This window comes from Macrobrachium nipponense, chromosome 26 (genome assembly GCF_015104395.2).
Source record: "Macrobrachium nipponense isolate FS-2020 chromosome 26, ASM1510439v2, whole genome shotgun sequence".
NCBI classification, from domain to species: Eukaryota; Metazoa; Arthropoda; class Malacostraca; order Decapoda; family Palaemonidae; genus Macrobrachium; species Macrobrachium nipponense.
Genome location: NC_087215.1, coordinates 55,776,508 through 55,794,243, shown reverse-complemented (window position 1 = coordinate 55,794,243; position 17,736 = coordinate 55,776,508). Strand labels below are relative to the sequence as shown.

The 17,736-nt window shown below is 44.9% G+C and overlaps 1 protein-coding gene across 1 annotated transcript in view; it reads left to right on the top strand.

Moving 5' to 3' along the window:
• Positions 1-17,736, top strand: part of LOC135199687 (centrosomal protein of 76 kDa-like) — a 116,651-nt gene that overhangs the window by 81,860 nt on the left and 17,055 nt on the right. The window contains exons 6-7 of the mRNA XM_064227843.1: positions 11,954-12,142; positions 12,332-12,578. Of these exons, the coding sequence (XP_064083913.1) occupies positions 11,954-12,142; positions 12,332-12,578 (436 nt within the window). The remainder of the gene's footprint in view (positions 1-11,953; positions 12,143-12,331; positions 12,579-17,736) is intronic.

Here is a 17,736-nt window from a genome sequence, read left to right as displayed (position 1 = left end):
AGGGTGTTCTCGACTAGATGAATACATTTTTTCAGGACAAGGAGTTTGTTCTGAGTTTCAAGACACCCAATCAAGCTCTCTTCCCCTCTGCTGCTGCAACAGGAGCAATTCTTCTTTACCAATCTCGAGTCTCGCGCTGTTTCTTGTTGCCACGAAGGGTATTCCCTCTCGCAACAATAAACAGCAAGCCTCGAGGACACTGCTGTGGTTTGCCTCAAGACAGTCCCTTATGAGATTTCATCCCTACCCAGCACCAGTCTGCAACCTGTAGGCAATTCTGGTGCTAAGAAAAGGGACATTGTCCTAATTCAGATCTCCAGTTTTGTAAGTCCCAAAGTTGTCTTGACCCTTGAAAAAGGGATTTTGACGTAGGAAAAATCTATTTCTGGGTGATTGGCTCGTGTCGCCCTATGAAAGGATCCTTGATATCATTCTTTCTAGGTAAAATTAATCTAAAATTACCAGAGAAAAACAAAATTAAGAAAATGTCAGTAAAACTGACTCGCTCACTCTATAAAAGAAGTGTCGGTATGAGAATAGGGGCGAGTGGGATCACTACCACGAGACATTCACCACTTAGACATTCCAATCAAAATCCCCACTAGAGAGAGCTGATACCAACGGGCGATGCGGCCGCTACTACTACTACTAGGACGCCACGGACAGCAGCGCCCCTAGCGGTCATCCTTAATCTATGAACATCTTGTCCTGCAGGGGGGGCAAGCAAATACAGGGTGGGTTTCATAGGGCGACACGAGCCAATCACCCAGAAATAGATTTTTCCTACGTCAAAATCCCTTTTCTGGGCTCAGCTCGTGTCGGCCTATGAAAGAGTACCAGAGAAACAGACAAGATGGGAAAAAAGGGCAAATGAAAATCAGTTGTAAAAAAGAGGGATATAATATAAGTGAATCAGGTATATACAGAATATAAACTAAGTACTTAAAGCTAACTTATTGTAAACAATGATATAAAAGAAAGCCAATAATATAAAGTACTTAAAATTAACTTATATTAAACATAGTAAAATACAATAATTCAATGCAATTTAACAAAATAGATTCACTTAAATAATGTATTTACATAATATACAAACACATTGTGTCCTACCCTAGCATAAAAATAAGGGTAGGTACACTGAAGTACATTATAAGTACATAGTGTGGATGTCCCTAGCAAAAAAATAAGGGACAATCCACCAATATGATCTCAGCGGCTAAGGCTAGAATATCCGAGTAGCATGGCGATAGGGTGAGGCATGTTGGACGAGGTAGGTAGAAAGGAGGCCTGGATCTATACTATGACTACTATACAGTATCAGGAGAAACAATGTTTCCTGCTGCTACTGCAGAAAATTTTAAAGATTCCAAGGACTTTAGATAGTGACGTTTAAAGACTGTCGGAGATTTCCATCCAGTATACTTTTTAAGATCCTCAAAGTTCATATGTTGAAAGTAGTTAATTGAGGTGGCTACTCCCCTGATGTCATGTGCTTTTGGAAATGAATCAGGATTGGCTTGTTTAATGAAGTAAAGGATCTGTTGTCTAATACCTTTTACTGATAAAGTACCACCTTTTTCTCTCATGAAGAGAGAACCTGAGGATCTTGAGGATGTGCGAGATAGAAAGGCTCTTAAAGTTGATACTGGGCAGAGAGAAGGATCTTGCAGAAGTGGGATGACTTTCCAAGGAGCCCACCTTGCAAGAGGATCCTCATTTTTAGCCAAAAAACTACGATCCGGAGCAAGCAGAACTTCTCCTGAGGGGAGGAATTCCACATGACCCGCATCTCTGGATAGAGCCGACAGTTCTGAAATTCTAGCTCCTGAAGCTAGGCTTAATAAGAATAATGTCTTTCTAAGAAGCATTATGAATGTACAAGACGAGTTGTCAGTATCTGATGCTAGTTTGAGGACATCATTTAAGAACCATGAGACTGTAGTAGGCCTTTGAGAAGGTCTAAGTCTAGCACAGGCTTTAGGGATAGACGTAAAGTAAGATTCAGTCAGATCTATCTGGAAACCCAACTGAAAGATCTTCTTCAAAGCCGATTTATGAGTAGTAATAGTGCTAGCTGCTAAACCTTTTTCAAACAAGGATCTGAAAAAGGATATAGCTAAGTTAACTGTCATGGTTGTAGTGTTTGATTCTTTCAGGAAGGATGCTAATTTTTTAACAGCTGAGTCATATGTCTAATAGTTGACTCTCTCTTATCTGATTCTAGGAAGAGGATGTTTTGTGGATCAATGTTAGCATCTTTATTAGCCGCAAACTTCATGAAGTCCATAAAGTTAGGGTCTGAAGAATTCCTGAGGAAGCGAACACAGTCCTCATTTGTACTGATTGTGACAGCTTGGGATTGGGAATCCGTTGAGGTCGGAGACCCAAGAAATTCCAGAAGCAGAGGATACCAGTTGCTCTTGGGCCAGTCTGGAGCAATCAGGGCTACTAGTCCCTTGAAAGTCCTCAGCTTGCTCAAGACTTTCAAGAGAAGATTCACTGGAGGAAAGACATAAATTTTTCTCCACTGATTCCAATCTAACGACAGAGCGTCCGTGGCATAAGCCAGAGGGTCCAGGTTGGGGGCCACATAGCAAGGGAGCTTGTGGTTTGCTTGTGAAGCGAAGAGATCTACTTGGAGACCTGGGACTCTCCAACATATCCACTGGAATGACCTGTCGTCTAGGGACCATTCTGATTCCAGAGGGACCGACCGGGACAAAGCGTCTGCTATCACATTTCTTACCCCCGCCAGGTGAGTGGCGGACAGATGCCATTTGTGTTTGTCTGCTAGTGCAAAGATGGCTATCATGACATGGTTCACATGTTTGGATTTGGACCCTCCCCTGTTGATGCAATGAACTACCACTGCACTGTCCAAAAACTAGTCTTAGATGAGACTTTTTCGGGGGAAGAAGTCTCTTCAGGGTAAGAAATACTGCCATTGCTTCCAAAACGTTTATGTGGAGCTGGCGGAACTGAACTGACCAAGTCCCCTGAACTTGTTTGAATTGAGAATATCCCCCCCACCCGGACAGGGAGGCATCCGTGTGAATGGTTAACACTGGAAGGGGATATTGAAGGGGTACCCGTTTGGCCAGGTTCTTCACTTTTGTCCATGGACGGAGTTGATTGCGAAGGATCTGTGGAATTACTGACAACTTGTCTCGAGATTTGGCGTTTGCTCTCGATCGCCAAACTCGGTTTATATCTTTCAGCCTTGCTTTCAGGAGGATGTCTGTCACTGAAGCAAACTGAAGAGAACCTAGGATTCTTTCCTGGCTTCTCCTTGATGTTTGTTTGCATTTGAGAAATTGTTTCACAGACTTGGCTATTTCTTTTCGTTTGACCACTGGAATTGACAGATTGTGGGAAGACAAATCCCATTGGATTCCTAGCCACTGAAACGAGACTCTGGAGTAAGTCTGGATTTCGTTTTGTTTATCTGGAACCCCAGATGTTCCAGAAATTGAACTACCTTTTTCGTGGCTTTGAGACATTCCTCGACTGTTGGTGCCCAGATCAACCAATCGTCGAGGTATGCTGCTACCATTATCCCCTGAGTTCTCAATTGTTGAACCACTACTTCTGCTATTTTCGTGAATACCCTGGGGGCTACATTCAGACCGAAGGGCATCACTTTGAATGAGAATGTCTGATTTCCTAGTCTGAATCCTAGGAATGGGCGGAAGTGTCTGGCTATAGGGATATGATAGTATGCGTCTGTAAGATGGTAAGCATTTTGAACTTGTCGCAACGAATGAAAGAGTTTAGCCTTGACAAGTCTAAGATTACCCTTCTTTTTGTTGAGCCTTTCTTTGGCACGCTGAATAAGCGACCTTGAAATTTTAGATGCTTGACTCTCGCAATAGCTCCTTTCTGAAGGAGTTCCTCCGCATAATCTGTCAATTCCTTGGATGGTACTTGATAGAATGATTTGATTGGAGGAGGATCTTTGATCCAACTCCAACCCAATCCCTTGGACACTATGCTCTGTGCCCAATTGCTGAACCCCCACCTGTGACGGAAGAGGAACAGCCTCCCTCCTACCTGGGGAGCCTCACTGTTGTTGGGCGGGTTGACCTCCACGCCCTCCTCTGAACTGCCTACCCCTTGTCGCTCTCCCTGTGCCACGCTGGCGAAAGTGGCCTCTCGCTCTGCTACCTCTCGACTGCCTATTAAAGGGAGGGTAAGCCTGACCTTCATACATAGGGTTGAAGGCCGGCGAGAGTGTGTAGGAGGTCGAGGGTTGCGACTGAGGAGACAACAGGAGGATGGGTTGGGTCTGTTTAGAGGTTGAAGGTTGTCCCTGTTGGGTAACTGGGACGGCCTGAACGAATTGCTGCTGCTGCTGATGTTTTTGGTAAGGCTGGAACCTTTTACCAGACTTCTTTAGTTTCTTACCAGCAGCGGGGGCGGATTCTTGTTTCCTCTTAGAGGAGATACCCCACCTAGCTCTAAGGCTCTGGTTGAGCCTAGCAGCCTCATGGTGCACCTCATTCACAGCGGACTCTGGGAAGAGGTCCGCTCCCCACATGCTGGAAGCCAGGAGTCTATTAGGTTCGTGCCTAATAGTGCATTCCTGCAGAACGTGCTTTCGGCAGTTCCTCCTAGCTTGGAAGAAGTCGAAAGCATCCGTCTGAACCGTTTGAAGCTGGGACTTGGCCAGAATCTTAAATAGAGGTTCTGTGCCATACGATAGAGCAGCCATCTCCGTGATAATTAGAGAATTGAGGGATCTGCCAAACCTAGTTCGAGCGTCGAACTCTGCCTGGATCAAGGTATCAGGCAGCCTTGGGAGCTTTTCGCCAAACTGGTCCATTGCACAGTCCGGTTTGAGCTTACCAAGCGTGAAAGTGGCAGGCAAGTTCTCCCACAATTCTCCGAAGGCTGGAAAGAGCGGAGAAGTAGAATCCGCTTCCCTAAGTTGTGGCATGGGCTCATCCTTGAGGACTGCCTGAAGAATCGCTTCCACTATTTTGGTAGCGAACGGAAGAGAAGCCTCCTCCTCCGTCGCAAAAATAGTAAAAGGACTCTTGAAAGCCTGGAGCTTAGTATTGGTACACTCCCAGTCCTCAAGGCAGTGAACCCATTCCCGCTGAGCGTGCTCTCTACTATAGAGCAGTCTCTCTGGAGATCTTGTCCTCCCTAGTGAGGGCCGCTACGGTCAGCCTAGCATATCCAATGAAAGGCTGCGTCAATCCCGGAGGATAAAACTCGAAGTCCTCAATCCTTCGAGTTCCACACTCCGGGACAGAGATCATACCATCCTTAAATGGAGCGTAAGCGGCCACTCTCCATGGGTTCTCCATGGAGAAGGCTGGTAGCGACTCATAAGGAGGTAGCTGGAGAATACCAGCACTTGCAACTGGGGAGACTGGATGAGGAGCCTGAGCAAGCCCAGCTACTCGGTCCTCATTCTCTCTAACTCTGTTAGAGAGATCTTGGATGGACTGGCCCGACTGACTCAAAGTGCTCGACAGTTGTGTGAACATCTGTTCGAACTTGGTTCCGAGGGCGGAGACCTGTGAGCCTACCATCTCTCCTACCTGTTGCATCACCACTGCTGAGAAGGCAGTGGAATCAAAGGTGCTTGGTCCCGCTACTCCAACCGGCGTTGCCGGGGTGGATGCGGTGGAGGCCGGAGAAGACATTGGCTCAGCAGGAGCGCGAGCCTTCTCCTTAGAAGCCTTGCTTCTAGAGCTCTTTGAGTAGGAAGAGCTCGGCTTAGCCTTCACCCGCGTCAGCATAGGAAGTCGAAGACTTCTTAGCTGAAGAAGACAACGACGACTTTTTAGAAGTCGTCTTAACGAGGGTCTTCGGTTCTCTCTGTCCCTTCACCTTTGGGGGTACAGAGAGAGCGGGAGAGCGGGTAGGGATCTCAGATCCCGAAAAGCCTTGGAAAGAAGCAGTAGAAGAAGGGACAGGAGAATGATCCAGGAGCGCCCAAGGAAAGACCTTGGGCACCCGACACACCTACCTCAACCAACAAATCCTCCGCACCTACCGCCATAGGCTCAATATTAAGGTCCAAGGTTGCGACGTCTGGGACCGGCTCCTGCGTGGCCACGGCCCCGAACGACTGCTGCACCTCTTGCTGGATGGAGGCGATGAGAGGGGCTGCAGAGATGGGGTCAACATATCCTGTTGACTTGCCGCCGGGGAAGATCTGAACGGCCAGCTTCTTGTCCAAGATGTATGGCTGGCCCTTGGCGGCGTTCTTCCCGAAGCCGCCCACCCAAGCCTTCAGGGTTGCTAGGGCGACTTCCCTCACACCGGCAGCCTGAAAGAGAAGGCGAAATGAAGCTTCTAGTGGCGGGGACGGGGTTAACAAGCTTATGATTAAGTGTTGTTAGTAATACGTAAAGAAGTCTACCATCGACTTACCCCCCCCCCCCCCCCCCCCCCCCCCCCCCCCCCCCCCCCCCCCCCCCCACCCACCACCAGCTGACTGACAAGGTCGTAACAGATGGCGCAGGCTTCCGGGTGCCAGACGATCATGGTGTTGTGAGTCGTGGCACACGGGGCGTGAGATCTGCACTCATCGTGGGCGCAGGGGTCGTACAAAGTCGCATTGCACCCTAGGACCTGACAGTTGGTAGCCTGTAAGTGGAAAGATACATAAGTATCAGGAGAACACTTACAGCCTAACAATTGCTCCGCTGCATGCCGGAGCGAGAAAGTTAGATTAAACCAGAGCCCCGCCATAATACGTGTGGTAACAAGATGGTTGGAGTTTGTCCAAGGCTACGCCGGAGACAAGAGAAAGAATCCAACCAGATGTGGTGGTGAAATATGAAACCACGACGGAAAACGACGGAGATGGTATACACACAGTTATATAATACTAAAATTCATCGTAAAATTAGGGTATATCCTTAAAAATAACGAAATAAATATCAAACTTTTCCCCCCGTCTACTAGAAGAGTGCCCGGGTAAGAAGCAAGCTCTCCTCCGGTAGCGGGGAAAAAAGGGAAGGATATAGTAGGCAAGCAATAGACCACTAGTAGTGACCACCCCGCCCGCTGGCGGAGCCAGCGAACTATAACCAAAGGTGCCCCGGCTGCGGCGGAAGGCTCCGTTCGTATATTGGGGAAAGGTGGACTGAGCAACTGGGGGGGGGTTCCCCCGGCGTAACGTGGCGGGAGAGAGAGAGGGGGGGGGGTGGCCTACTCCTCCCCGTCCCAACAACTACCCGCTCGGTGACCCGGTACCCGAAACAAGTGGTCGCCCTATACCCCAGCTGGGAGAACCCCTGGCCTCCTCAGAGAAGGAGGGAGGAAGGCTACTGAGGTTGTCATGGCAACCAAGGGGTCCCCCAGACCCCTCCCTATACCTGGTAGGGAGGGAAGGGGAAGGGTAAGGTGCGATGGGACACGTGACCGCAAGTGGCCTAAGCCGCGATAGCAACACAACCGTGGAAGGGCCACGTGAACCAGGCTGTACCAATACATGGGACATGCACCTAGGCTAGCCTAACACCCTAAATAGAACTAAAATTACATCGTAAAAGGTGGAAAAGACACTTTTAGTAAAAGAAAAAGAAGCCCAGGAGGAGGCAAACTGTTCCGAGGAACAGAAGACTACTCGGAGCCAGCGATAGCCGATGAAGAGCAAGAGCCGGGATGCTGGGCCAGAAACACAGAATAGCCCTAAATACCAAACTAAGAGAAATGGTAAACGGGCTAACCTAGCTAAAAAGGCGATGTAAAAAACGATGAACGTGATATAGTAAGCCCATAAGTATAAGAAGTCCCAGTATAGAAGACCGGGAATTCTTAACATGAGGCAGCATGGCGCCGCCACGAGTCGACCGGGAAACCGTATATGACCTATTAGAAGGAAAATACTGGTCTCTGGAAGACTAAAATACGGTAAAATACTACTTATGAGGCACTTAACTTAGCCGATGCGATGGCAGCACGTTCCATGATGGAAAAAGAGATAAATCCAAAGAAAAATAGCACACGAAGAAAAATGCGTACAACGCGAACTGCTAATTATTAAGGATGACCGCTAGGGGCGCTGCTGTCCGTGGCGTCCCTAGTAGTAGTAGTAGCGGCCGCATCGCCCGTTGGTATCAGCTCTCTCTAGTGGGGATTTTGATTGGAATGTCTAAGTGGTGAATGTCTCGTGGTAGTGATCCCACTCGCCCATATTCTCATACCGACACTTCTTTTATAGAGTGAGCGAGTCAGTTTTACTGACATTTTCTTAATTTTGTTTTTCTCTGGTAATTTTAGATTAATTTTACCTAGAAAGAATGATATTAAGGATCCGACACGAGCTGAGCCCAGAAATGAACTTTTATTCGGATCTTCCTCTCTCTGAGGGAGTGTTGGCTGCAAAGGACGATTGTGAATAGTAGCCTTCTTCTTATCTTCTGAGAGAGTGCACATATGTGTTTCTCTTTCAACCATCTCGCTAATGGGGAAGAAGGAAGGACTGCTGTAGTACTTGAAAGAAGAGTTGTCTGTTGAGTTGCTGGACTTGATACGAATAGCCAAGACCTGCCAGTAGGTATCCTTCAGGAGAAGTACTACCTGCTTTCTTCCGGGTCTCACCATCTTCCATTGAACTTCTGCCTCTACTGTGTTATCGTTTCAGGAACAGCCATTTTGGCTAAGAGCTATTCATCTTCAGTATCCTGTTGTCTCCATAGAAGCCTCCCTTCGGGACAGCTTCGCCTTTTCTCTCTTCATCAGAGAATGAAGGAGGTCTGCTTCCCCTTTCATAATCCTTTTCCTCTCTTGAGTGATGAGAAGGAATTAGCCAGGCGCTCGATCAACAGGAGTCTTTGAATATATATGTACTACTTATATATTCTCCTCACAACATGCGTTATCAGATGCACCAACCGACTAATAGGCGTGTACATGTAGGACCATTGCCTTTGGGTGTGTGACTGAGATGATAAGTACTACCACCTCATCAATATCCTAAAACTCGAGGCAGCCTATTGGGCCTTCCGATAATTTTGGGATTAGATTTTGAGGCACCCAGTGGTGTTGTTAAGCAACAACACCACAGTAGTGGCATTTATCACCAAGAGGGTTTCATTTCCCTCCTGTTGCAGTTAACATGCTCTAGGTATGTACAGTGTTCCCCATATTTATGGGGGATGGGTACCAGACCTCCCCATGAATAGCTAGAACCCGTGAATAGTTGAAACCCCTATAAAAATGCTTAAAACTGCCTATTTTGTTAGTTAAAACTCAAGTAAAAACCTAGTAAAAAAGTTTATACCTGTTTTTTTAATAGTTTCATCACAAAAAGTGAATTTTATGATGAAATTGATAAAATAACAGAAATTTGTGGATATTTCTCATAGAATAATACTGCGAATAATGGGGATATGTTCCAGAGAGAAATCTGTGAATATGCGAGTCTGTGAATCCGGAATCTGCGAATACGGGGGATTCCCCGTAGCACTAGCAAGCAACTCACCCCCCAAAGTCCAGTGAGGAGCTAGGTACTGCTTTCTCATGGAGAGATTGTTCATTTTAGTATTGTTTCTCCTCAGTCGAGAGTTAACTACTAATGAGGAACCTCTCTATCTGGCCATTACAGAGACGTAAGGTCTCTGGGGGGAATTTGTCTTGTTTATGGTTTCTGTCTCATGCTCTGCACACTCCCTTGCAAGAATCATCAGACAGAGATATGTCAGTGGACTCCTTATCATCTTTCTGTTTAACAACAACCCCCCCCCAGTACATCAGAAGTCTGTAGGTCCTCTTCTCCATCACACCTGATCCATGGGCCAATGCAGTGACTAACAATGATTTTTTCTGACAGACTTGACAGTTTTTTTCTTCTCTCTACATTTTTCAAATTCAGAAGGTGTTCAACTAACATTGTTCACCCCGAATTGAGAATAAATGACGGAAGACTTCAACTGTCGCCCGACCTGCCAACACGGCTTTCAAGGCAATGCGAGGAGTTACTTCCTGGTCCAACCTTCAGCACCAGTGACACACGAACAGTTCCTCAGGCATTACAATCTTCTTGTCTTCATGGCTGAAAGACTATACAGTTTTCCTTGCAAGCATTGGCTCTCTCACTGAGCAGCAATGGAAATATAGCTGCATAACTTTTTCAGTCCTCTGTAACATTCCAGGGATTGGAGCCGTCTTCACTGGTTGGTGTCATTGACGGGGCTTTTTCTCTGGTCAGAATTGCAAGAATTACTTCTCTTCGATTCAATTGTGAAAGATGTAGACTCATATTCTCTCTAACTTTCACATAAGTACATACTACTATTATTTTTTTCTCCTGTTGAGATTCAATTACTGATGAAAAACTTCTCTCTGTCATGCCATCACAGGGACCTCAGGTCTCTCGACAGCATTTGACTCTTGTTTAGGGCGCATGTCCTTGCGAGAATCATTAGACAGAGTTTTTTTTCTCAAGATTGCATCGCACCTCTCTCCAGCATTGACAAAGAGGATGGATGATTTGCATAGATCTTCTTCAATATCACCTTTCAAAAGGCCAGTATCAATGTCTAAACTCCATTTCGGATTTCATAATGAACTCTATATCATTCGGCATCTCTTGACAGTTTCGAGTCTTTCATGATCCCCTATGCCTTGGACTTTGTAATTGGTGATGGCGACGATGTCACCTGTACACTTTCCCCAAGAGCGTATGGTACCAGTGGCTTAGTCTTTCATCGCATTCCAAAGAATATGTCAGACGGGAAGATAGATGTGGTCTCATCAGGAATACCATTTATTGTCTTTCTACTTTCAGGTCTTTGCCCACGAGTCCTTATAACCCTTTTTTCTTGGACCTGTGGTTGCTGCTCAACAAGTTTTGTTTTCTTACCTGGCTCCTTTAAGCAGACAAGTTGCATCTGGCATAAGGTGTGCAGTTCTAGAGGTGAGAAGGATTTGACTCATTCAAGAGTGTCTGGTCTGCCCTCCTCCTTTTTCTACATTTCTTCCTTTGGGTTGAGAATAGGACTCGAACCTTCACTTGGTGGACTGGTGTCTGATGTAGTAAGTCTACACAATAAGCTTCCTTTCTCCTACTTTTTTTGTTAGAATCATAGAAGCAATCTCACTCCTTCCTCTAGCAAGGGGAGGCAGGATATTCTGGCAATAAGGCAAATCCTTCTCAGATTTTTTCCTTAATCTCTCTGACACTACAGTTTTTATACTCCTATCAAATTGTCAAAGGCAGGGCACTCCCCTTCGCTCTTTCAACCAGGGGGAGTAACCCAGGTGTGTTGAACTTCAGTCAGTTCAAGAGACTCACTCAGATTCCTCCCTCCAATAAGTGAGTCTTCCTATTTTAAAGGACTGAGGGTTTGTATATTGTGTTGGAACAAATCACAATTTTTAAAAGTAAATTGTATTTTTCTAACTGTACAAACTTGAGGTCCTTTACACTAATTCCCCCCTCATGCTGCCCCTTAATCTGAAACCTGGGCTCAAAGGCAGAGTGGAACGTTTACATCCAGGCAGGTGGGTCTCCCTGCCTACCAGATGGTAGTTACTGCCTAACCACCTTGTTCAAGAGTTTAGACAGCAGTGTTCCAGCTTCGCTGTAAGCAATTCTTATAGTAAAGGACTTCAGGTTTGTATAGTTAGGAAAAATACAATTTAGTTTTGAAAATTGTGATTTCTTCATAGTTCCATAGTTTAAATTAAAATCCAAAAGTAGAATCCTGGAAAGTAGTAGTCTGTATACTTGAATGAAGTAAACTATAACAACACCCTCACATATAACATAGGAGCCATGGAGAGCATTTGGTCTCACTTACCTTCACTAAGTACCAGATTATCAACTATTTCTGTGTTATTAGATTTGTTTGCCTTAAGTGCAGTACAATACTGTATTCTTTAGATTGATTTGTAAATAAAATACTATGAAATTTCTTCAAATTTGATTGAAATGTAAATGTTAATTTACAAAGTTCATTGTGATTTTAATTCTTGTTTATTTCAGGTTGTAGTAGTATGCTTGACAGTAAACACCTTTTGACTCTTGATGCACCCCTGAATCTTGTGGTAGTGAGAAAGGAGGGGACATCTGGAATAGCTTCAACTTTGCTTTCAGTCCATGCTGTAGATTGGCGTTCTATACTCAGTCAGCCTTCTTCTTCACAGAAGGTGTCTTGTCAACTGATGGGAGTAGGTTAGTAAATTGGAGGATAACCCATGAGGGTTTTTGCATTAGTATTGGTAGACAACAAAAAAGGGAATCCTCTAATTAACAGCTTAGCTATGGCTATCTAGGATACAATTCAGTTCTTTTCCATCATTTGTAATAGGAAAATTACTTTTTATGTTGTATCACTAAGGTCTTTCTACCTCAAATTTTTAGGCTCTGAGCAGCAGGTTCCAGTAGGCCTTTTGGATATTGAAGTAACACTTATTCCTAACTTAGAAGAAATCCTCCCACATTCTACTGTCTCAGAATTCCTGGAAGGGACCAAAAAGCGCTTTGGAGAGAGGCGACGATTATTTATTGCTTATGCCCGACAGTGGTGGCAGGAATTTACTGAAATGGCAGCTAATCATTCTTCTAGACCTGTGAAAATTTTTGCTATGGATGAATGGGGTCAAAACAGGTGAGTTACTAAGAAGGTTCGTAAAATATTGCTTTGTTTATTTTAGTTTGTAAATCTGAAAATATGTAATTTATGAAATGTTAGATGGAAATTTAGTTTTCAATTTATACAGGAGTGGATATGAGCCATTCAGATTTTCTTGAAGACGTTAATTGAGTTGGGACAATAACGGAAATCCTGATGTTTGGGAATAATAATACTTAGAGGCTGTTAAAGTCATACAATAGGTGACAGCCAGTCAAAAGATAGCAGTGACCTGAGTTGATGGAAAGAGCATCAGTGATTAACCAGAAGGAGCTAGGATTTTACAAATCTTTAGAAGAAACTGGAAGTTACTGTAAGGTCAACAGCAATTGTAGATGTCTAGTTCTTATCAAAGTAAATGCTGCTCCTCTAATGGTGTAGATCTTAGTCAAAACTATGCATACGTATATACATAAGTTGTGGCATCTAGGCTGAAATTAAGATACGGAATTGAAACACTTGTAGTAAACAAATATAAAATAATAAAACACAAAGTATATATATAATTGTGCAGAGAACTCTGATGAGTGTACAGCCGAAAAAATACAAAATACCAACACTACTACAATGTAAATACTATAAGTATACTACACAGTAACTTATGGCTTTGTAGATATCTGCTGCAGAAAAAAGGGATTTTGACGTAAGGAAAAATCTATTTCTGGGCGATTGGCTCGTGTCGCCAGCGAAATATCCTTTAATCTATTATTTCTAGGGTAAATGTACTAACACATACCAGAGAATAAATAAAATAAAGAAAAAGGTCAGTATAACTGACTCGCTCACCCTCCAGGAGGGTGTCGGTATGAACACTAGGCGAGTGAGACCACTACCACGAGCCAAATACCAATAGAAATCTCCCACAACAAAAACCCTCCATGAGGAGAGCCGACCCACAGAGTGAGCAGCTCGTACTACTACTACTCCATCCCATGCTGCCGACTGCTGCGCCTCTAGTGGCCATCCTGAAGTTAGCAGACAATCTTGGGCGAAGGGATGGGTAGGGTGGGATTTCGCTGGCGACACGAGCCAATCGCCAGAAATAGATTTTTCCTTACGTCAAAATCCCTTTTCTGGGCTCAGCTCGTGTCGCTGCGCGAAATCGTACCAGAGAAATAGCACAAGATTGTAACAAAAGAAATAAAATAAAACAGAATAGGTCTCAAATAAAAAATAAAGTAAATATAAAAAAGAGTATAATTGCTAAAAAGATACAAATACACAGTGATACAAAATAGAAATATGCTTAAATTACCCTTAATTCTAAACATGTTTCTTATCATAAGGTAATTACATATGTACAGAGGTAAATTGGCTTACATGTAACAAAATAGTATCTGTGTAAAGGCATGTATCAAAATATATAACAGCAATTAAAAATGAGCAAATTAAACAACCATGATAATATGTAAGGAATGCATATGACTTAATATACAAAACCCGTAATCATTATAAATGAGATGTATCCCCTAGCATAAAAATAAGGGGGTAACATCCATGAGATCAAAATCCATAAACATCTGTGAGTGTCCCTAGCAAAAAATAAGGGGCACCCCCTACATCATCATCAAAGCAGCTAAGACACCAGGTGAATGTAAATGAACACGGTAGGAATAGACGAACTGTTGGGTGAAGCAGGTAGAAAGGAGGACTGAATCTTCTACTATAAATAAATTAACTAGAATCAGGGGAAACTATGTTTCCCGCTGCTACTGCTGAAAATTTCAGAGCTTCCAAGGACTTAAGGTAATGGCGTTTGAACACTGTCGGCGATTTCCATCCGGTATACTTTTTCAACTCATCGAAGTTCATGTGTTGGAAATAATTAATTGAGGTGGCTACTGCCCTGACATCATGTGCTTTCGGGAAAGAGTCAGGATTGGCTTGCTTAATAAAGTACAGGATTTGTTGCCTGATGCCTTTAATGGATAAAGTTCCACCTTTTTCCCTCCTAAAGAGGGGACCCGAAGAAGATGAGGAGGTCCTGGACAGAAAGGCTCGTAAGGTTGTAACTGGGCAAAGAGATACATCTTGTGGAAGGGGTAGTACCTTCCAAGGTTCCCACCTCATCAAAGGATCTTCATTCTTTGCTAAAAAGCTACGTTCCGGAGAAAGTAGTACTTCCCCTGTGGGAAGGAATTGAATATGATCCGGATCTCTGGATAAAGCCGACAGTTCTGAAATTCTTGCTCCTGAAGCTAAGCTTAATAAAAACAGGGTCTTCCTTAAGAGCATTATAAACGAGCATGTGTCATTATCGGTTTCTGAAGCCAGTTTTAGAACATCGTTTAAGAACCATGAAACTGACGTAGGCCTTACAGAAGGTCTAAGTCTAGCACATGCCTTAGGAATAGACGAGAAGTAGGAATCCGTCAAGTCTATGTTGAACCCAAATTGAAATATCTTTTTCAAGGCTGACTTGTTTGTCGTAATCGTGCTAGCTGCTAAACCTTTTTCAAATAAGGATCTGAAAAAGGATATCGCTGAATTAACTGTCATGATTCTAATATCAGATTCTCTCAGGAAGATTGCTAACTTTTTGACAGCAGCATCATACTGTCTCAAAGTTGAATCCCTTTTATCGGATTCCAAGAAGAGAATATTCTGAGGGTCAATATTCGCATCTCTTTTTGCCGCAAACTTCATGAAATCCATAAAGTTAGGGTTTTGAGAATCCCTGAGGAAGCGAACACAGTCTTCGTTTGTACTGACTGGGAGAGCCTGGGATTGGGATCCGAAGAGGACGAAGGCCCAGTTCCAGAATTAGGGGATACCAATTGCTCTTCGGCCAGTCTGGGGCTACTAGAGCCACTTGACCCTTGAACGTCCTGAGTTTGTTTAACACTTTCATGAGAAGATTCACTGGAGGAAAGACATAAATCTTCTTCCAGTTTGTTCCAGTCCAGAGCCAGGGCGTCCGTGGCATAGGCCAGAGGGTCCAGGTTGGGGGCTACGTAACAGGGGAGCTTGTGATTCGCTTGGGATGCGAAGAGGTCCACCTGTAGCCCTGGGACTCTTTGAAGGATCCATTGGAACGAACTGTTGTCCAGAGACCATTCCGACTCTAGGGGTACTGATCGGGATAACGCGTCTGCTATGACGTTTCTCACTCCAGCTATGTGAGTGGAGGAGAGATGCCAACTGAACTTGTCTGCCAGGGAGAAGATGGCTACCATGACATGATTTAGATGACGTGACTTGGAGCCTCCTCTGTTTATACAATGTACTACCACTGCGCTGTCCAGAACTAGCTTTATGTGGGAGTACTTTGGTGGGCGCAACCTTTTTAGAGTCAAGAACACTGCCATTGCCTCCAGTACGTTTATATGGAACTGACTGAACTGAGGTGACCAAGTTCCTTGAACCTTTTGGACCTGGGAATACCCTCCCCAACCGCTTAAGGACGCGTCTGTGTGGATGGTAATCCCTGGTGGAGGGAACTGAAGGGGTACTGACACTGACAAATTCTTGACTTTCGCCCACGGCTGAAGTCGATTCTTTAGAATCAGAGGGACTGAGGATAGTTGTCCCTGGACCTGACATTTGCTCGTGAGCGCCAGATTCTGGTTAGGTCTTTCAGTTTGGCTTTCATTAAGACGTTTGTCACTGATGCAAACTGGAGAGAACCCAGGATCCTCTCCTGAGCTCTCCTTGACGCCAGTTTGTGACTTAGAAATTGCTTGACTGACTTCGCTATTTCTTTCCTTTTGGTTGATGGAATCGACAGAGTATGGGAGGATAGATTCCATTGAATGCCCAGCCACTGAAAGTCTGACTCTGGAGTGAGTCTTGACTTGGTCCTGTTTATCTTGAAGCCTAGATATTCCAGGAACTGAATCACTTTCAGTGTGGCTCTGTTGCATTCTTCGACTGTTGGCGCCCAGATCAACCAATCGTCGAGATACGCTACTACCATAATCCCTTGTGATCTGAGTTGTTGCACTACCACTTCCGCTAGTTTCGTGAACACCCTGGGTGCCACGTTGAGTCCGAAGGGAACTACCTTGAAGGAGAATGTCTGGTCTCCTATCTTGAAACCCAGATATGGACGGAAGTGTCTTGCAATAGGGATATGATAGTAAGCGTCTGTAAGATCGATAGAGGTGGTGACGGCCCCACGGGGAAGTAGGGTCCGCACCTGTGAGATCGTGAGCATCTTGAACTTGTCGCAGCGGATGGCTAAGTTTAAGCGGGACAAGTCTAAGATTACTCTTCTTTTGTGTGAGCCTTTCTTTGGCACGCTGAACAAGCGACCTTGAAATTTTAATCTCTTGACTCTTACTATAGCTCCTTTCTGAAGGAGGTCCTCTGCGTACTCTGTCAATTCCTTGGAAGGAAGTTGACGGAAAGGTCTGGATGGAGGTGGGTTCGTCAACCAGCTCCAACCCAGGCCTTTTGACACTATGCTCTGAGCCCATTCGCTGAAGTTCCACCGGTGACGAAAGTGGAACAGCCTCCCTCCTACCTGAAGTTCTTCATTGGTTCTGGTAACCGCCTCGGCCTCCTCTGAAGTGTTTCCCCCTGTTAAAGGGGCCTCCCGATCCTCTCCCACGAAAGGAACGCTTACCTCTGCCTCCCTTACCCGAGCGGTCATACTTCTGTGAAGCTTGACTCCCGAAGGCTTGATTGTAAGCTGGAGAGATGGCGTAAGAGGTGGAGGGCTGAGGTTGAGGGGATATCACATAAATTGGCTGTGATTGAGCCTTAGAGGTGGAAGGTTGGGCTGTTTGCACTAAGGGCACCGCTGGAACTTGCTGAGGAAAGCGTGACTGCTTCTTCTGGTAAGGATGGAAGCGCCTAGGTTTCCCCCGACCCTTACCTTTAGGTGTTAGGTCTTGTCTCCTCTTAGCTGTAAGGCCCCAACGGTCCTTAAGGCTCTGGTTCAGCCTCGTAGCCTCCGACTGAACTTCCTTCACCATAGCTTCTGGGAAGAGATCTGCTCCCCAGATGTTAGACGAGAGCAACCTATTCGGTTCATGTCGAATGGTTGCCTCTTGTAGGACATGCTTCCGACAATTCGTTCTAGCAGTGGCAAACTCAAACATATCCGACTGTACCGTTTGAGTCAGTGCTTTGGTCATGAGCTTAAAAAGCGGTTCTGAGCCATAAGCTATGGTTGCTACCTCGGACATAG